Consider the following 21132-nt stretch of genomic DNA (forward strand, 5'->3'; position numbering starts at 1 on the left):
GGATGTCGCATAAAATTAATAATTAATTGTTATTTAAGTTACAAATGATATTGTTAACAGAGGGCCAGTTTCCAGTTGCTGATTGTCAGCGATGGAGTGACCACCTTCACAGCTTTCCTCTTTAAACAAATGGGCTGGCTCCCCCCAAAACCAGCCCTGCTGGGATACAAGTGTGGGTCCAGTGACTTCTACAGCCATCCAGCCTCTCTGACCAACAACATGCTCGATGAGGTGTTTAACAACGGCTATAACAGTAGGTTACTTTGGGGGGGTTTGATGTTTTGTAGATTAATAGAAAAATATATTTCAGATGTTGATTAAAACCTTGCAATATTTGGAAAATAAGTTCATCATTTTTAATTTAAATTACCATTACCTTTTAATGGTGGCTAGATTTTGATTTAAATGATCATTGTCTATACTTGCTGGTTAACCTATGGATTCCTTGGTTTATATAGTGTACGTTGTAGGTATTGAAATTTTGATCATAGTACCTTTCATGCAGTGTTTGAAAATGACCAGTGATATTTTGATTTCTTTCGAGCAACTAGAGTACGTTTCATTAGTGTCATATAAAGGTGGACAAACAATTTACAAAAAAGTTAAAGATGACATGAATTCATAAAAGCATTTGGTCGCTGTATTAGTTTTGATCGCTCCTCTGGGGTATATATATACCGGTCAAGAAAGTTACAGTTGTTTGTTTTCCGATCAAGGCATTCAGGTTGCACGAACTTCTGAATGCATGAACTACACATTGTAGTGAAATGTTTGTAATAAAGAATAAAGGAAACAAAAAATCAATTAAATACAAAATATATTAATTCTTTGAAAGAATTTCCAAGGTATCCATATTATTTTGCACAGGTAGTGCTGCCTCACTTCACATGCACATTGAACACGTGTGTCATTCATACAGAGTGCATAACGTCTGCATCTTTATGAAAACCCTGGTGGCAGTATAAAATAGAAATAATGCGTATTTATGAATTCATGTCAGCTTTAAGCTGGCTAGGTGTTGTAGGTATATTTACCAATTTTTTTTAATGTATATTATACTTAATATCTTAGGAGGAGATAGGCCAGGTGTTTGGATTTACAAGATGGATACCATGAACAATTTCATCAACTATGCTGAAAAATGTTACTCCTGGATCCAAAGCTATGGAAATCCAGAGTATCTGGCAGTTACATTGGCAAACACAAAATTAACCAATTGTCCATGCAGTGAAGACAGAATACAAAAAGATGGTCGATTTGTACCATACCCCAACCAACCAAACTGTTATGTCACTGAATTTCCTCCCACTGGGATATCTAGAACTAGGGTAATGAATTAGAATTTGTTTGTTTATTGTGTTTAGACATACTGTTTATGTAATATTTGTGCTGTCATAAATTACCGGTATATTTTTAAAATCTTGATTTACCCCACAAATTTCTTTAAAAGCTATGGATCTTGATGAAAAGCAATCAGTTTATAGTCATGCAGTTACAGGTCTATATTACAATGATGTGTCGGAGCAGGTGTTCAGGACCATTTAGTTAAAAACTATTATTGTAAACATATCCTTTTTTATGCCCAGTAATTTGTGTTTGTTCTTTTATTGTAATTCATGCAAAAATATGTATTTACTTTACTTTAGCTTCCCTTTGACCTTGACTTTACATTTAGCAGCGTTTCAAAGCCTTTCCAGATCTTTTATATCAAATTTTGTACAAAGTTACATAAAGGAGAAAGGAAAGTAATTAGTTTCTTCCAATATGCCTTTAAATTCAACGCTTAATTGTTTAAATTTCATGAAAACACACATAAACTATAGCTATCTTGAAAGGAAGACAATAATGATTTCAGAAATATGGTATATTCTTAAGATGTATAAGTTTGTAAAAATTGACAAAAAAGGGCACATATCTTCTCAGTTAAGGAGGAAAATGTGTCCACAGCTGTTGCTCACTACAAAATTAATATATTTATTCAAAACATGATGACTGTCAAGGGCCAGGAAACCACAAAGATTGTGAAGTCACAGTTATAAATTGTTTAGATTAGCATTGCTGCCCTATATAGACCAGGGTGCTGGCATCTTGTCTTTGTGGCAGTCAGATGTGATCAAATGCTGATGCCAGATTACAGCTCAGTGGGTAGAGCACCTGACTAGAGATCCAGGGCAGCACAGGTTCAAATCCAGATCTGGTTCGTCATTGTTTCATCTCGTTACATTCGGTGCTATGCCAACCCTATATAGGAACTGACAGGATAACTTCTGCCAGTGAGGGGAGTCTGGATGATTGCCAAGGGCAATGATCATTTAAAGGGGAGAATCGTGATGGTCAGACTGGATCGAATAATGGCACCAGATACTAGTAGCCCAGAGGGTAGAACACCTAGCTGACTAGAGAATCAGGGGGCCCTGGTTGGAATCCTAGGTTGGTCCTTCATTATTTCTCCCATCCCATTACATCTTCACCATTTGCCACTGTTTGTTTCAGAAATGCTGCTACTCAAGGAATTCAACTCTGGCCACCCTGATTAGCTCTGGAGCAAGCGCTGGTTATATTTACACATCAAACCCTCTACACAATCCAAGAGAAGCCAATGTGTTGGATGAGGAGCCTCACAATTACTGCTGTCACCATTCCAACCTCTGTAGTGAATTCCTCAGACTCAGATACTCTGACACTTGTGATCTCTACCAGCCCCTCACATCTGGTATGTTAGATAGAATTGATGTTTCCTTATGATACATTTTGTTGTAGGGTCTTAACTGTGCTGTCCATTCCACATTAATGAGATTAGAATAGAAACGAAAAATATGTTGTTCTTTTTTAAGGATCATCTTTTGGAGATCCTCACATACGTACATTGGATGGTCTTACCTATACATTTAATGGACTGGGAGAATATGTGATGCTGACTATGACAAAACCTGGGTCTAATGAGACTCTTCTAGAGATTCAGACCCGTACAACACAGGCCATCAACGCTAATGGAACAGCCATTAATGCCACAGTGTTCCAAGCGTTCGCTGTCAAAGAAAAGAATGGAGGAATAGCTCAGGTTGAAGTCAATCTAGCAAAGACAGGTACAGAATCCAGCTCATATTTCAAGGATTATTTGTATAGAACTATTTAGGGAGTGGTTTTTGTTGTTATAGGGTCAGTAAACCTTAAGTTGTCCATTTAGAATAATAATTCATATGATAATGTTATCATTTGCAAATATGTTTTCTTATATATAAATATTAACCTATAGAATAGCGAAAACGTTCCTTTTTGTTTGAAGTTTTTCGTGACGTCGCAATGATAACCGCACATGCTTATCATTTGACGGTTGCATTATTGTAAACATAAAACATGAACAATTTGCCTCAGGCGTAGATATAAATAATAAACAGCTATGTAAAAGAGTTCACCGCGATATGAACTTAGTTCATGATCAAATCTTCTGAGGAGCCCTTCTGGCTTCACAGGATATAATCATGTGACCAACCAAGTTCATATTCTGGCGATGCTGTTTTTTCTTAAATGAATAGGCATGATAGTTTACCACTGTCCTTAAAAGTTTCCCCTGCAAATTATCATGGTTGTAACCTTGTTTCAGGACTGGTTGTTTATGCAGACAGAGTAGATATTACCCGTCAGTTTTATTCCAGCGATACTTACTCCTACTATGTAGCCAGTAGACTGTTACTGAAAAGAACAGGGACAAACTCTGCCAAGATTCTGTTTCCATCAGGTAAACTGTTGAACCTCAGAGGAAAGAAAAGATTTTTTCTTACCTTGTAAAATGATAAGTTTCAGCAGCATTATTACATTAAATACTTACTACAGTGAAACCTGGATATAGGAAAGTCTTTAGTACCTGTACATCTACTAATTTTAATAAAATTAGTAGATGTACAGGTACTAAAAACTTCCCTATATCCAGGTTTCACTGTAGTAAGTATTTAATGTATGTTCATGCATGAAGTGAATTCACATTAATGCAATAATTGTTTTCCTTTCTATTATTGATAATTGCTTCTAGAAACTCTACTCTGAAGAGTTTTGATTGGGAAGTTTGACATACATATTCTTCCAAATATTGATGTCAATTCAATACTTTTCATTATTGGACTCTAAAAAATTGCAATAGATTTAGATGTAAATTTCTCTATTCTAACCTTTGCATAAAACATCTTGACCTAGCTTTCAATAAATGTCAGTTTGTCATAACCTTGGGGAATTAATTGTTAAGAATGTCGCAGGGTATTCAAGTATTATTTTGCTATATCTATTTTTGAGCAAACATGCATGTTTTACTGTTGTACATGCTGATACTGTTTATTTTAGGCATCACTTTTGATATGTCTCTTAACCTCGGAATGCTGGAACTAACTACTGGAATACCAGATTCATTATCCTCCACCACAAACAACTCAGGACTTCTGGGAAATATCAACGGGAACATGAATGATGACCTGAAAACGCCCAATGGAACACTGCTGCCCTCTAACACGACTGAAAAGGAGATATATTTCAACTTTGGAGAGCTTTGTAAGACTTCCACGTATTAATTTTCTAGGGGATGGGGGGGGGGGGGGCATAGTTATAGCCCAAGAATTTGACTTAGAACACTTTATTTTTCGTCTATTACCGCAAATTATTGATATACATATCTACATGTATGTAGATTTTAAGACAATTTTATTTGTTTGTACATTTATAATCAAGCTTAGATTGTTTTTTTTTTTTTACATTTATATCATCAAATATCTGAATTCTGGTCCAGCAAAAATCATGCAGACATTTGTACTTTTCAAAACTCACATAGTTTAAATTTGACAAATCTTATTTTTGATTCTTTCAGGGAGAATTGATTGTGCCAAATCTCTATTTGTGTATGGAAGTAACTTGGATTGCAATTCCTTCAAACAGACAGGGTTTTCCCCAATATTTATGGACGATTTTACCCAGCAAGAGATTAACCAAGCACAAGAAGTGTGTGGAGGTCCCGAGAACTTTAACTGTATTTACGATTTTCTGGCTACGCAGAATGAGGCTATAGCTAATGCCACTAAGAAAGCCTATGAGACATCTGTTGAAGAAGAGAAGCGTGCAGGTAAACAAGTATTTGTAATGGCTCTCACTTTTATCTCTTTAATTATTACGAAATAACAAGTTAAATTAATGAATTCTATAGCTACAGAATTAGGAGTAAACTGGCCTGAGTCAGTTTAATTAGCTAATTTTAACCACAATTTAATTGTTAAAGATGTGCATGCTTAGATGATGTTTGAAAATTTCACTTGAAGAAATTTTTCTGATTGATTCCTGTCATAACGAGAGCCAGCAAACACAAATGTTGAAGCATTGATAAGGGCATCTCCATCTTGCTTCTTAATCAGAAAACACCAAGCCATTTCTGGATGGAGTTGGAACCTTGTACACAGTTGTTGGCCAGAGCATCAACATAACGGCCTTTGCCTATGATGTGAACAGAGACAATGTTACCATCATTATGTTGAGTCCTGTGAATGTTACTTCTGATACACTCCCAGGGAATGTCTCCTTTTCCTACATCTATACTCCAGCAGACATGACACCCTATGCTGTAGAGTAAGTAGTTTCTCCTACATCTATACTCCACAAGACATGACACCCTATGCTGTAGAGTAAGTAGTTTCTCCTACATCTATACTCCAGCAGACATGACACCCTATGCTGTAGAGTAAGTAGTTTCTCCTACGTCTATACTCCACAAGACATTACACCCTATGCTGTAGAGTAAGTAGTTTATCCTACATCTATACTCCAGCAGACATGACTCCCTATGCTGTAGAGTAAGTAGTTTCTCCTACATCTATACTCCAGCAGACATGACACCCTATGCTGTAGAGTAAGTAGTTTCTCCTACATCTATACTCCAGCAGACATGACACCCTATGCTGTAGAGTAAGTAGTTTCTCCTACGTCTATACTCCACAAGACATTACACCCTATGCTGTAGAGTAAGTAGTTTATCCTACATCTATACTCCAGCAGACATGACTCCCTATGCTGTAGAGTAAGTAGTTTCTCCTATATCTATACTCCAGCAGACATGACACCCTATGCTGTAGAGTAAGTAGTTTCTCCTTCATCTGTACTCCAGCAGACATGACACCCTATGCTGTAGAGTAAGTAGTTTCTCCTTCATCTGTATTCCAGCAGACATGACACCCTATTCTGTAGAGTAAGTAGTTTCTCCTACGTCTATACTCCACAAGACATTACACCCTATGCTGTAGAGTAAGTAGTTTCTCCTACATCTATACTCCAGCTGACATGACACCCTATGCTGTAGAGTAAGTAGTTTCTCCTACGTTTATACTCCACAAGACATTACACCCTATGCTGTAGAGTAAGTAGTTTCTCCTACATCTATGCTCCAGCAGACATGACACCCTATGCTGTGGAGTAAGTAGTTCTTATAAGGCTCATGCTCATGCATAAACCTCCACATTTTAGGAAATTAATTACATGTAAGATTTTCTTCTTCTTTTATATTTTTAAAACTTGGTCATGCTAATAAAGTGTAGTTTTAATTTAAAATTAATTTTTATCTTCTTGCAGATTATATGCTATTGATGAACTGAATGGTGTATCAATTATGCTATCTGAAACTGTGTACCAATGCTATGGCTGCAATAACCATGGAAACTGTAACTACTCCCTACCAACAAGCACCAGTATTTCTTCATTCTTTATTGTACCATGCTCTTGTGACCTTGGATGGACAGGTAAATGTTCTTGGCTCCCATTCTCTCATTTTCTTTTCTCTAATGCTTCAGTTTTGTCAAGTTTGGTTTTACTCTTTTTCTGCTGTAGGCGACTCATGTGAGACAGACATTGATGGTTGTGCTGGTTCCCCATGTGACCCCCTCAGTAACTGTACAGACACCCCAGCAGCTCAGCAACAGCTAACTGGACGGGCCTTTACATGTCAGAACTGTTCCACTGGCTACCAGATGACTCAGTCATACAAATGTATAGGTAAGAGGTGACTTAGTCCTATAAAAGAATAGATAATAAGTTCCACTTGCTACCAGATAATATTCAGTCCCACAAAAGTTTAAGGCATTCCCCTGGCAAACATCTGACTAAGTCCTACAAGTGAATAGGAGTCCCATTGGCAACTGCATGCAATCCCTTAAGTGTACAGGTAAAGGGTTCCACTGGCAAACTGATGACTCAGTCCTACAGGTGTATAGATAAGGGAATGCTTCTCTTGCTTTGCCTCCGACATGTAGTACCACAATGTTTGCGTGATAAAGTGCAACTACATTTTATTTCTGTGAAAAAAATCTAAGGAAATATAGATCCCCCATTTTCTATCATTTATTAATTATTATATTTTTCTATAATAATAGAATTTTCCCCTTCATTTGCAGACATTGATGAATGTTCCAACAGTTCTTTGAATCTGTGTAACCAGCTGTGTACAAACACAGAGGGGAGTTACTCCTGCTCCTGTCACACTGGCTACAGACTGACCAACTCTCTCTGTTCAGGTAAACATCTATGTATAGACAATAATAAGAGCATAACTCGGTGTTAATTGATAGGTAGTTAGTTTCTGTAGTACATTTACTATATCAGAGTCAGAACTACTGTAAAAGGAGACAATATAGTCAGGTGTTTTATTCAACTTTAAACAATTCAAGCCAAAGTCAACTTTTGCTGGAAAGTACACTCTGAACATTGGGTTGATTTTTGTTGTACATAATTTAGAAATAATTAATTCAATTTTGAATTGTTTAAAGACATCAATGAGTGTCAAGAAGGGACTAATGCATGCCAGCAACAGTGTGTGAACACTGCGGGCTCTTATGGCTGTTCTTGTGTGGACGGCTATTCTCTCCAACCAGATGGCGTTTCCTGTACCTTGCTAGGTAGGTCAAACATACATGATTATAACAAAGAACTGAATGTTATTTATATGAATAACTCAAACATCGTCCACTATTAAATTGCAGCTCCACAGCAAACCTGTGCTGATGTGAACTGCAGTCAGGGATGTTCTGTCAATGCCACGGGCTCAGCTTACTGTTTCTGTAACCAGGGATATACACTGTTGTCAGACGGAAGGAACTGCACAGGTACAGCTTTGTTAGAGATTTCAAAAGTCAGTGATAGTGAAAGTTAAATCAGCATAAACCCATACAAATCAGGTTAAACACTCTGAGAGTAATCATAATCCTTGCATTCTTATAGACTTCTCTAATTTTCTGTTATGTGTTTCATTGTGGCCTTTTTGTTTTGATATAAGGGTATATATTCAGTAAGATTGCCTTCTTGTTTCAAATTTTGTCGTGCTTTGCCTCATTGAAAAAAACTACTTGGTTGTTACCTCTATCCATATAATGTTTCTTCATAATGGGATTCAAAGCATCCAGATCAGTAGCCAAAACAGCTAGATTAAGATAATTGGCTTTGTACATGTACTTTGATACTATCAAAACTATTTGATATATGATGTATAATCTGTGATTTTCTTTCAATGAAAGATGTGGATGAATGTCAGAATAGTGGCCAGTGTTCCCAAGTGTGCTCCAACACAGACGGAGGTTTTACATGCAGTTGTCTCATTGGTTACAAGCTACAAGGAGACAAGTTTTCATGTTTAGGTAAAGTCCTTATCATACTTTTCATCCTTATCATCCTTTTCATTGAATTTCATAAAAACGTATATGCAAGTTATTTTATATGAAACACCATTTCAAATTATTTATTGAAGGATGTGACTCTTTGCACTGGGGATACAATTGCAACACATCATGTGACTGTTCCCAGAATGCTCTGCGTTGTGACAGTGTGAGAGGATGTGTGTGCAAGGCTGGTTGGTCAGGAGTCCAATGTAACACTAACATCAATGAGTGTGTAGACCCCAGTTTGTGTTCGGCCACAGAAGTGTGTGTAGATAACATGGGCTCCTACAGTTGTCAGTGTATCGCTGGATACAGGAGGAGCGCCGCTGGATCCTGTCAAAGTAAGAATGGCTTATTACATCATATGTAAAGATATACATTTATATAGATACACATGCATGTACAGTAATTAAACAGTGAACATGCTTAAGGTAAAGAGTTCTTGCTTACAGTGGTGTAGGAAATGTCCTTGCAAACCATGCAGTTTTCACAATTAAGTTTTTTTGTAACTTTTTCCACTTTTTAGATGTGGATGAGTGTTCTGAGTCGCTAGATAACTGTACGTCTACAGAGTACTGCCAGGATGTCCCCGGGTCCTTCCTGTGTCCATGTAAGACAGGGTACCAGAGGAACGCCACCTCTGGAATCTGTACAGGTATGAAGACACTACAACAGGTGCTTGTTCCTTTTAAATCAAACAATAAAACTCCACATTAAGGGTAAGTACTACCTCTGGAAGTTGTATGGATTTTGCATGAAAGAGAGACACTAACACATCAGAAAATCCAACATTGATCAAAATCTATTTGCTCATAACAATTTGTTTATAAAATATATGTTACATTATACAAGAACTACTATCTTAATGATTATAAGGATATTGGGTTAACAAATAAGAATATACAGGGGTTTTTTTTTGCCCTGTGTTTATTTTAAAAGCCTTCTACACTTGCAAATGATTTTACCCCATCAATAAAAATTGACAAAATAGGACCAATGTTGTTTTACGTCTTTCATAGTATATATTGATATGGCTTCAAAGTAGGTAAGTTTTGCTATTTTTCAATTTTTAGCCTTGGTTACCATGGCAACGATTGCCTCCAGCAACCAAATTTAAGTGTCTTTTTGCATTTTAAATCTAGGTGTGTCCATGTTTGAAATATAAAGAGAATTGGTGACTATGCATGGCTATACCTTGATATAAATATTTGATTCTTACATAGAATTGATGTTACAATATTCAGGACCCTGTTCCTAGTAGTTGCTTCTGATACAGCTGAGGGGTGAATTTACTCTACATTGGTTGCCCTAGTACATTTATATCAAATTAAATGTCCTTCTTACCTTAAAGCTAATAAAATAAATTGTTTATTGAAATCGCCATGATTTTTTGTCTTCAGATGTTGATGAATGTCTAGAGGAAATATCTTCCTGCTCCCAGAACTGTCACAACACAATCGGAAGTTATTTTTGTACCTGCTTAGTTGGATACCAACTTCAGGATGATCGAATTAGTTGTGTGAAATGTGGGTACATTAATCTTTTTAGTGTTTTCAATTCATTGTGACATGAACATATTTAGTGGTAAAACTTTCATTAGATTTAATTAATTTATTTTCAAAAATTATTTTTATAAGAAAACCAATATGCAATTTGTTTGCAACAGTATATATTGAGCAGCATTGCTTCATTAGATCTATGCATAGAACTTGCATGTAGTTGACAGCATGTACCCTGCAATGAATTTACTATTTAAGATTGGTAGATACATTATTAAAACCTGATATTTTGTCAAACTGTGCATCTATATCTGGTAACTGTTCTGGTTGTAGCCAGCAATCCATGTATGGGAGCCAGTGTGGATGGGACATGTGACACAACACATGGCGGCTGCACTGTCAATGCTTCCAATGTGGCCTACTGTTTCTGTGACTCTGGATATGAGCTCCAGGTCAATGCATCGGGATTCTCACTGTGTCCAAGTAAGATTATTGGATTATTTTGCATTATTTCAGGAATAAATAGTTTTAATGAAGCATCATGTAGAAGATTAATACCGTTTTGTTATAATATAAGTACGTTTACTTATATAAAGATGAGTTTGTTTAGCCAACTAAACAAAGCATTACAACCAGAATTTTATTATTCTGATGTGAGAGAGATGATCCAATAGTTTGATGCCGGCTTACATTTGTCCATTTTCAGATATCAATGAGTGTGACAGAAACATTTCTGGCTGTTCCCATGTCTGCACTGATATAAGTGGAAGCTTCTCTTGTAGCTGTCCAGACGGATACAAGCTGACCACCAATCAGAAAACTTGTGAAAGTAATCAATATTTTGTTCTCTTTAAATTGTTCAAGAAATACACTGTCCGAAATGCAATGGTCTTCAAAATTTATCTGCTGCAAAATTCTTTTTAGAAATATACGTTTACATCATTATTATACAAGCAACTGAAGATATAATGTGGTTTTTTTAAAGATGAATTTATGAGAAATATTTGATCTTGGATAAATTACTTATTGTTTATCTTTCAGGTTGTAGTGTGACCAATTCGTGGGGCCCCAACTGTACCACCCCCTGTAATTGTGGGGTGGGGGCCTCATCCTGTGACCCCGTTGTGGGCTGTGTATGTCAGCAGGGATGGAATGGAACCCTGTGTGATACCAACATCAATGAATGTCTGACGTCGCCCTGTAACGCTAGTCAGGTCTGTGTGGACAACCCAGGCTCCTACACCTGCACCTGTAGTTCAGGATTTCAGAGTGATCAAAATGGTGGATGTCAAGGTGAGGTGCCAGTGAATCAAAGTTATCTTACACTTTCAGATTTTCAATACTTTTTTTTTTCAAGAGGTGTGTTTTCACATAACATATTTAAGCTGTCCTTTTCCATTCTCTGTGTGCATTAGCAAAACTTCAACCATTGTAACAATTATATATTGTAGATGTGGATGAATGCAGCAATGGTCAGGCCATTTGTCAACAGCTGTGTATAAACACTGAGGGGAGCTACAACTGTTCCTGTAGTCCAGGGTTCAGTGTGCAGCCGGACAATATCTCATGTCAAGGTTTGTTTTTTATACAAAAAACATTACATGTATAGTAGGAATATTAGGACTGTGGATATCAGCGTAATAGCTCAGTACATGGTACAGTTTCAGAATAGAATTGCAAAGGTCCAAGATTCAGCTCCCTGTCTAGTTATATATTTTTGTTGCATATCTGCCCATTTGTACTATTTTACCCACATTTTGTTAGTTATGAAAAAGGGTTTTAGATAAAAATTGTTTTGGTGCTTATATTTGTTTCTCACTGAGATTTCTAATTTGAAGATAATGTTAAACCTCTTAACTTTCGTGGTGTTTTGGTAATTTTGTAGATTTTTTAGAGCAGTCTACTCTTGTTTATTTTACAGATATTGATGAATGTACCACAAGTATCCATAACTGTAGCCAGGGATGTAGTAATTTAGAAGGAAGTTACCTCTGTTACTGTAACCAAGGATATGAACTGGATACTGATAGGAAAACATGTAATCTAATTCCTACTACAACTACTCAAAAGCCAACAACAACCACAACCCAAAGTACCACCACAGTGCCAACAACAACCCAAACTACAACCACAGTGCCTACAACAACCACAACCCAAAGTACCACAACATTGCCAACAACAACCACAACTCAAAGTACCACAACAGTGCCTACAACAACCACAACCCAAAGTACAACCACTGTGCCTACAACAACAACAACCCAAACTACAACCACAGTGCCTACAACAACCACAACCCAAAGTACCACAACATTGCCAACAACAACCACAACTCAAAGTACCACAACAGTGCCAACAACATCCACAACTCAAAGTACCACAACAGTGCCAACAACAACCACAACCCAAAGTACAACCACTGTGCCTACAACAACCACAACCCAAAGTACAACCACTGTGCCTACAACAACAACAACACAGGGTACAACAACAGTGCCTTCAACAACCACAACCCAAAGTACCACAACATTGCCAACAACAACCACAACTCAAAGTACCACAACAGTGCCCACAAAAACCACAACCCAAAGTACAACCACTGTGCCTACAACAACCACAACCCAAACTACAACAACATTGCCAACAACAACCACAACCCAAAGTACAACCACTGTGCCCACAACAACCACAACCCAAAGTACAACCACAGTGCCTACAACAACCACAACCCAAAGTACAACCACAGTGCCCACAACTACCACAACCCAAACTACAACCACAATGCCCACAACCAAAAGTACTACGACAGTGCCAACAACAACCACAACCCAAAGTACCACAACATTGCCAACAACAACCACAACACCGAGTACAACAACATTGCCAACAACAACCACAACCAAAAGTACTACCACAGTGCCTACAACAACCACAACCCAAAGTACAACCACAGTGCCCACAACTACCACAACCCAAACTACAACCACAGTGCCCACAACTACCACAACCAAAAGTACTACGACAGTGCCAACAACAACCACAACCCAAAGTACCACAACATTGCCAACAACAACCACAACACCGAGTACGACAACACTGCCAACAACAACCACAACCAAAAGTACTACCACAGTGCCTACAACAACCACAACCAAAAGTACAACCACAGTGCCTACAACAACCACAACCAAAAGTACAACCACAGTGCCCACAACTACCACAACCCAAACTACAACCACAGTGCCCACAACTACCACAACCAAAAGTACTACGACAGTGCCAACAACAACCACAACCCAAAGTACCACAACATTGCCAACAACAACCACAACACCAAGTACGACAACACTGCCAACAACAACCACAACCAAAAGTACTACCACAGTGCCTACAACAACCACAACCAAAAGTACCACAACAGTGCCTACAACAACCACAACCAAAAGTACAACCACAGTGCCCACAACTACCACAACCCAAACTACAACCACAGTGCCAACAACAACCACAACACAGGTTACTTCTTCGACACCAAAGATATCCACTACCATGAGAGTTTTGTCAGGAAGCTCCACTACAATTACGACCGCTGGAACCCCGACTACACAACCAACAATTGAAAAAAGTATGTTAAGATGCTCAGTTGTTTTACTTTTTTAAAAGAGTTGCCTTATTTTATTTTTGTCAAACACACTTGCAAAAATATTTGAAAGATTTTTAGTAATGTTTAACATTTCTACAAGAGAAGCATTAATCCAACAAGGACATTTCTGATTTCTAGAGTTGTTGCCTTTCGGATCGTCATTTGGAGACAGTCTAGCATCTACTGGAGATGACTCCCTGCAGGCTGTAGTATACAACCAAATTGGATTTATGTGTGGTTGTTCTATAAGCAGACGTATTTATGTATGCATTACAACTATTGCATGCATCTGCCAATTGAACATTTTGATAATGTTTCCCTCTACAATATATCTTTCTTGACAAAATGTTGTTACTATCAATTCTTTGTTTCTCCTTCAGATTTACTCAGATGGTTTCATTTCTGCTGATGCAAGATTTGATGAGGGAAAACCAACGCTTCTGTCTGATTCATCAGGAGCTATAGCTGACAAGATTTTGGCTCCATACTGGACAGACATTGACTTGTCTAGTCAATCCCATATCTGGTATCAACTCTATCAAGATAACAGAGCACAAAATGTTGGGGCCATCTTCACCGATGCAAAGGAACTAGTTGTTAACGGCATCAGGGATCAGGGAGGTGACGGAGAACCATTTAACCCAAACTCTGTTTTGATTGTTACTTGGGAGAATGTTGTGCCCTCACCAAAGTCATTATTTCCAACAAAGGTATGCTTATTAATGTAATATTAACATGATTTACATTAACATTTGTCATTTGGTGACCAGTAATCCACAAAGTGAGATATATGTACAGTAAAACACGCTTATAACGAAGTCCCAGGAACGAGCAACTTTACTTCATTGTAATTGTAATTTCGTTATATCCATCAAGTTTACAACAATCATGTGATAAAGTCACACAGAATGAAAATAACTTCGCTGTAGGCATCAATTCATTATAAGTATGTTCGCTGTAACCGTGTTTTACTGTATTTTCAAATCTTTACAGAGAGAATTATTTTTTGTCAATTTTCTATATCCTTGAAATTATGAAACTTTATTACAATAAACATGAAAATTGATGCTAATTATGAGGAAGAAGCATTGTTCTAAGGACAGTAAGAGTTTGTTTAATCGAAGTATGGAGATATACTTCAGCATGCATTATTGCTGCTTCAGAATGCCACGTTTCAACTATTAGTGGTCAGTGACGGGGTGGCCACATACATAGGGTTCCTTTATGACTCTGTGCACTGGGATACCACAAGACCTGCTGTAATGGGGTTCAGGTGTGGAAACCAGCCCTCTGATGTCTACAGCCACCCAGCTTCTTTGTCCAAAGAGATTCATAATTCCCTTGTAAACCAAGGATACAACAGTCAGTAACAGTCCTTGTTGATGTTATGAGTCAAATACTATTAGACCAGTAGAATTTAAATGGTGGAAAATACCAATCTTGATCTTCATTTTGATTTTAAATGATTTTTAGTTTGAGTTAATAATTGAATGTTGTTCTGCTTGTTTGAATTGTGCAGGTCATAATACAAGTGGAGTGTGGATATACAGACTGGATACCTGTAGTGGGACAGAGAACAACTACAGGGCTCTGTGTTACGCGTGGATGAGGACAGACAGCGTGCAAGAACAGAGCGAGGTGAATCGGGCCGATTCCCTGTTACCAGCATGTCCGTGTAACACAGTACAGGCAGCACTAGATGACAAGTTTGTCCAGACTGTGATGGAGTCCAACTGTTACTTTGTACATCCAGCCCCTGTCAACACTAACTACACTAGGGTAAGTTCAGTACTTCTAGTATGTATGCATGGCTTACAGGTGTCATGATTTAACAATGACCGGAGTATAGTTATAAATCCAGTCTATTTCGGTTAACACTTGCTACAGTAAGGAGAATTCCTTGCTGTATGATCATCCCAGCTACTCTATAGAGTATACATGTAATATATCTATTATAAATAAATAAGACAAACTTTTATGTATTATTAATATATACTTCTATCAAATCATATACATGTAGGTCTATTCAGCTTTGCATCTTTCACAATGTTACATTCATTGCAAAAGCATTCCTATCAATATGAGATACACCAAATAAGCAACCCTCTGTGAAACTAGCTTTTAATTATAAATGCATTAGGAATTAATCTTGCACAGATAAAAGATGAGTTTGATATGTACGCATACATACATGCATAATGATATACCAGTAATCAGAAATGTTGTATTGGATTTGCTCCAGTAACCTTATGGTCACTTCTTCACAGAAATGTTGTTACTCCTCCTACGGATCTCTGTTGTTTGCCACCTTGGGGTCAGGATATGTGTTCCTGAACAGCCCTCTCACCCACCCCAGAGAGGCGCTGGTCACCGACCTAAATCCTTACACCCAGTGCTGTGTCCAGGCCCGGATGTGTGAGGAGTTTTTCATCCACCGCCCCTCCGATAACTGCAACAACTACATCCCTGTCTCTCCAGGTAAAGCATATCTAAAACCAGGGACCATATTTATATACTTGTATATATGATAATCTAAAGCCTGTTTTAGAGAGCTGGTGCCTGCAAGGGCTAGCTTCCCCAAATCCACTAATTCTGCAATAAAATGTTAGTCAGCAAGTAACCGCCATATTGAACAGGCCTCGATCATATCAAACACAAAAAAAAAGTTTGGTGAAGGTTGATATATGATCATGAAGAGTATGTATCCACTATGTTATACACAGTAATATAAACTGAATGGTTGTGCTTAGAATAGATTTCTTGGTATTCTGCGTAATATATTCTAGATGAAGATATATCTATAAGGTTACTTTGCATGCATTAAACAGATGCTGTCTCTCCAATGATAAGTTACTACCCCCTGAGACTGTTTGCTACTGTCGGAGAAATGGTGGACATCACGTCTATAGCACAGACCACAGGGAACAACTATGTCAGCTTGATTGTGTCGGGAACTATCAGTGCCAACGTGACAGAGAGGGGGATGTCAGCCATGCTCTATAGATGGACTCCCAGGGACATCTCCCCCAAATCTATACAGTCAGTTATTTGTCGATTAATTTTGTGTATATGAAGGCAAACTGTATCATTCACTCCAGTTCTTCATTTACAGTATACATGTATTACCAGAGTCTGAAATATTCCCTCAGATTGTAAGAGTGATTTTAGGAACATATGCTTCTCTAACAAGACATATCTTCTTGGTACACATGATGACTGTACCAGTGTATGTACAGTATAAAACGCTTATAACAAAGTGCCAGGGAAGGAAGATTTTACTTCGTTATAAGTGTAATTCGTTATATCTGTCAAGTTTACAACATGTTATAAAGTCTTGGGAAATAAAAATCACTTAACTTTGTTATAATCATGTTTTATGGTGTATGATTGTAGGATCTATGCACAGACTCCTAACTCCATGGTGTCATCCACTGTGACCCCGGACATCATCCTGTGCCCCGGCTGTAGCGGACACGGCAGGTGCTACTTTGACAATGTCATTCCTCACCCCCAGTCCTCCTCCTTCTTCCTGGTGGAGTGTGTCTGTGAACTCGGCTGGACAGGTATGATGTAATAAGTGAACTCAGCTGGACAGGTGATATGTAATCTTGGACAGGTGAGATGTAATCTGTGAACTTGGCTGGACAGTTGAGATGCAATCTGTAAACTCAGCTGGACAGGTAAAATGAAGTCTGTGAACTCAGCTCGACAGGTAAGATGAAATCTGTGAACTCGGCTGGACAGGTGATATGTAATCTGTGAACTCAGCTAGACAGGTAAGATGTAATCTTGGACAGGTGAGATGTAATCTGTGAACTCGGCTGGACAGGTGAGATGTAATCTGTGAACTCAGCTGGACAGGTAAGATGTAATCTTGGACAGGTGAGATGTAATCTGTGAACTCTGCTGGACAGGTAAGATGTAATCTTGGACAGGTGAGATGTAATCTGTGAACTCGGCTGGACAGGTGAGATGCAATCTGTAAACTCAACTGGACAGGTAAGATGAAATCTGTGAACTCAGCTGGACAGGTAAGATGAAATCTGTGAACTCAGCTGGATAGGTAAGATGTAATCTTGAACAGGTGAGATGTATTCTGTGAACTTAGCTGGAGACTGTAAAGATGTACACTATCAAAAGATGTCAAATAGCGACATCTTCCATGTAGTTTAATTGTGGTATGTATGTAACTACACTGTGGAAATGATTATTATCAGAAACCCATTTTGCTCTGTCACTATTTAGCCTGGTATTTGGCATTGAATGAAAGTGGGGTTATCAATTTCTTTGATCTGTGTTGTAGGTCCCAGGTGCAGTGTGGATGAGGATGGGTGTGTGGGCAGTCCCTGTAACACGACCGCTGCCTGTCAGGACCTGACCCCCTCTGTCCAACAGTCCCGGGGACTGACCTACCAATGCTCCTCTTGTTCTGTGGGCTACATTCTGTCCAGCTCACTTAAGTGTACAGGTAATTTTTGTGTTTAATTTGAAGATGCAAAAATGAGATTAAAAAAATACATTTTCTAATATTTATATGATATTTGTTTTTAACACCTTAAATTTTGTTCAAATTTTGTAGATGTTGATGAATGTGGTTTGAACCCCTCTCCTTGCAGCCAAGGTTGTTTGAACACAGATGGTTCTTATCTCTGTACATGTCAGAAAGGGTACAGACTCGATGGCTTTAAGTGCATAGGTAAGATGTCACAGACCAATGCAATGGAGTCAGATGGGTTAATGCTGGATGGATTGAAGTTTTTTGATGGATAGAGAGTTCAATGGATAGAGAAATGTCTTGAGTTGTTTTAATGTCAGAATATAGGGTCAGAATATAGGTTGAGGCGCCTGTCTGTGTACCAGCCATTGCCAAAAAAGATACTGGAAATTGAATTGTATCCCATCAAGTAGTAAATAACCTTCCATAGACAGATTTGTGTTCCATTTATCATACCGAAAGTTTTATTTTAGATGTTGACGAATGCAATGAAAGAACGAGCAATTGTGAGCAGAGCTGTGTTAACACACAGGGATCCTACCACTGTGTCTGCTCCCCTGGCTATCAGCTAAACACAGACAAACACACATGTCTCAAAGGTAATACCACTAGTCACAGGTATCAGCTACACACAGACAAATGCTTGTGTCTCAGAGGTAACACCACTAGTCACGAAAAGTCAGCATCTTTGAATAGAGTAAATAATTTGGTTACTTCTTCGTGATTAATGCATTGATTATTTGACATACTGTTTTGTGTCATATTAGTTGCATTACTTTGACTTTGACTTTCTATGTATTTTTATCTCCCTATAGTTTCCTCAGAAGCTGCTTGCATTGCTAGACAGTGCCCGCAAGGTTGCAGGTTAAAGCCTTCTGGAGAAGCAGAGTGTTTCTGTTTCCTTGGGTACAGAATGCGGCCTGACTCATCTTGTGAAGGTATATCCATATTGAAATTGTATTATATTTTCATAGAATTTAAATATCAGTACTATCATATTTTACAATATTGATACAGTATTGTGACATGTTTTTAAAGCAGTATCTTTTTACAATTTTAATATTGTATGTAACAAGATTTTATTTCAGAATTTATCCTGTATATAAATGAGGTTACCTTAAAGATTATGATAGATGTAGTGAAATGCAAAACATGATTTATTATAGAATTTATAGCAACACTATCTTTTCACTGATATTGTAACATGTTAATATATAAGAATTAAGCCTGCAGAAAAAGTGATTTCATTCATTATTAATAGATTTAGTGAATGTTTTATCAGAAATCAATGAGTGTCTGGATGGAGTTTGTCCACACACTTGTAAGAACACAAATGGCAGTGTCGAGTGTGGCTGTTATGTAGGATACTCACTCGAAGCAGAAGATCGGACTTCTTGTAAAGGTATGTATTATTTCTTGCTACATTTATTTATGCATGTATTTTTTGACAGCCAGGATCAAGCTATCTCAATTAACATTGACTTATTCATCGTTACAGAGAAAAGAGGATTAATGCACATTCTAGGTTTTTCTGTACTCTAACAGAAAATTAAACAGAATTAAAAAAAAACAACATTTTTTATACACAAATCAGAACATAGAATTTCTTAATTACTGTATTATTTAGATACTATAATTTCCTTCTATGTTTCTTTTGTCCCTCTGAAGAAAATGTTTCTGATAAAGACTGAGATAATTTCTTTGACAGCATGCAACTTTGATCGCTGGGGACTTGATTGCAACATGTCATGTGACTGTACCCATCATGCCCTGTACTGTGACAATGTGATTGGCTGTGTGTGTAAGCCCGGGTGGGTGGGGAGGTTCTGTGAGCTGGACACCAATGAGTGCGAGGACTGGGGGCTGTGCCAGTCCCCTGAGGTGTGTACCAACACACTCGGATCATACCGCTGTGACTGTGAAAATGGCTACCTAAGGAACAAGACCACAGGACTCTGCGGATGTAAGTTAATTCTGTAAAACTGAAAAATTTCTTCCTTTGTCAGTATATTTAACTGTCGCAATAATAACAGTTAATTTTGTGCCATATTTTGATATGAAAAAATCATAAACTTATAATAAATGTTGCACCATATTTGATTTGAAAATGAAGTGCGTCTTTGGCAGATCACAGCGCCTGTAGATCCTGGGCGAGGAACACCTGTAGACTGGATGAGGAGTGTATAGACACACCTGGTGGTTATACCTGTGTCTGTGGGGCAGGATTCAGGAGAGTTAATGGCACCTGTGAAGGTGTGTGCATGGTGTACCTATATTTATCTATAAACATACTCAATTTTAATTTATTACCTACATATTTTTGCATGTCAAAATTTTTGAAAGCTATTAAAAGGGTTTTTTCTAACGTGATTATATAAATATTAGTGAATGGTAAAACCAAAAAAATTGTATCTGAGCTGATCAAATGTCTATTAACTACCAGTGTGATTCATGGTTTGTGTTTCATGTGTAACTGTAAACTAAAATAAAAGTAGCAAATATGTTGTAATAAGTAGTTTGCGCAACATAAACAAGCTTTAGGTTCTGAGTACTGAATTTCACCACAACTGATATGCCTTTTATCAATAGATTTGGATGAGTGTTCCGAGATGATACATGGATGTCAACATGACTGTGTGAATACAGAAGGAAGCTATAGATGCTCCTGTAAAGTTGGGTATTCCCTACAGCTTGATGGAAAGACATGTTTAGCTCAAGGTAGTATTAATCCTTGTCTTTTGTTATTCATTTATAATCTGTCTACTTTTAAAGGAGGAGAGAGAGAAATTACCAGAGAGAGAGAGGGGGGAAGAGAGCCAGAAA

General features: G+C 37.7%; 1 protein-coding gene across 2 annotated transcripts in view; it reads left to right on the forward strand.

Moving 5' to 3' along the window:
* LOC128165962 (uncharacterized) overlaps positions 1-21132 on the forward strand; it is a 46056-nt gene that overhangs the window by 10947 nt on the left and 13977 nt on the right. For both annotated transcript variants that reach the window (XM_052830894.1, XM_052830898.1), the window contains 37 exons: positions 61-253; positions 1072-1328; positions 2494-2713; positions 2835-3086; positions 3605-3739; positions 4336-4539; positions 4853-5104; positions 5391-5601; positions 6598-6764; positions 6853-7017; positions 7416-7535; positions 7788-7916; positions 8001-8123; positions 8532-8651; positions 8762-9013; positions 9199-9327; positions 10073-10198; positions 10505-10654; positions 10878-11000; positions 11213-11464; positions 11623-11745; positions 12093-13796; positions 13953-14077; positions 14195-14524; positions 14978-15176; positions 15334-15593; positions 16082-16292; positions 16643-16853; positions 17208-17377; positions 18118-18282; positions 18394-18510; positions 18783-18908; positions 19125-19247; positions 19592-19711; positions 20018-20272; positions 20437-20562; positions 20899-21027. In XM_052830894.1, coding sequence (XP_052686854.1) covers positions 61-253; positions 1072-1328; positions 2494-2713; positions 2835-3086; positions 3605-3739; positions 4336-4539; positions 4853-5104; positions 5391-5601; positions 6598-6764; positions 6853-7017; positions 7416-7535; positions 7788-7916; positions 8001-8123; positions 8532-8651; positions 8762-9013; positions 9199-9327; positions 10073-10198; positions 10505-10654; positions 10878-11000; positions 11213-11464; positions 11623-11745; positions 12093-13796; positions 13953-14077; positions 14195-14524; positions 14978-15176; positions 15334-15593; positions 16082-16292; positions 16643-16853; positions 17208-17377; positions 18118-18282; positions 18394-18510; positions 18783-18908; positions 19125-19247; positions 19592-19711; positions 20018-20272; positions 20437-20562; positions 20899-21027 — 8074 coding nt within the window. The remainder of the gene's footprint in view (positions 1-60; positions 254-1071; positions 1329-2493; positions 2714-2834; positions 3087-3604; positions 3740-4335; positions 4540-4852; positions 5105-5390; positions 5602-6597; positions 6765-6852; positions 7018-7415; positions 7536-7787; positions 7917-8000; positions 8124-8531; positions 8652-8761; positions 9014-9198; positions 9328-10072; positions 10199-10504; positions 10655-10877; positions 11001-11212; positions 11465-11622; positions 11746-12092; positions 13797-13952; positions 14078-14194; positions 14525-14977; positions 15177-15333; positions 15594-16081; positions 16293-16642; positions 16854-17207; positions 17378-18117; positions 18283-18393; positions 18511-18782; positions 18909-19124; positions 19248-19591; positions 19712-20017; positions 20273-20436; positions 20563-20898; positions 21028-21132) is intronic.

Source organism: Crassostrea angulata, chromosome 1, assembly GCF_025612915.1.
Source record: "Crassostrea angulata isolate pt1a10 chromosome 1, ASM2561291v2, whole genome shotgun sequence".
Classification (NCBI taxonomy): domain Eukaryota; kingdom Metazoa; phylum Mollusca; class Bivalvia; order Ostreida; family Ostreidae; genus Magallana; species Magallana angulata.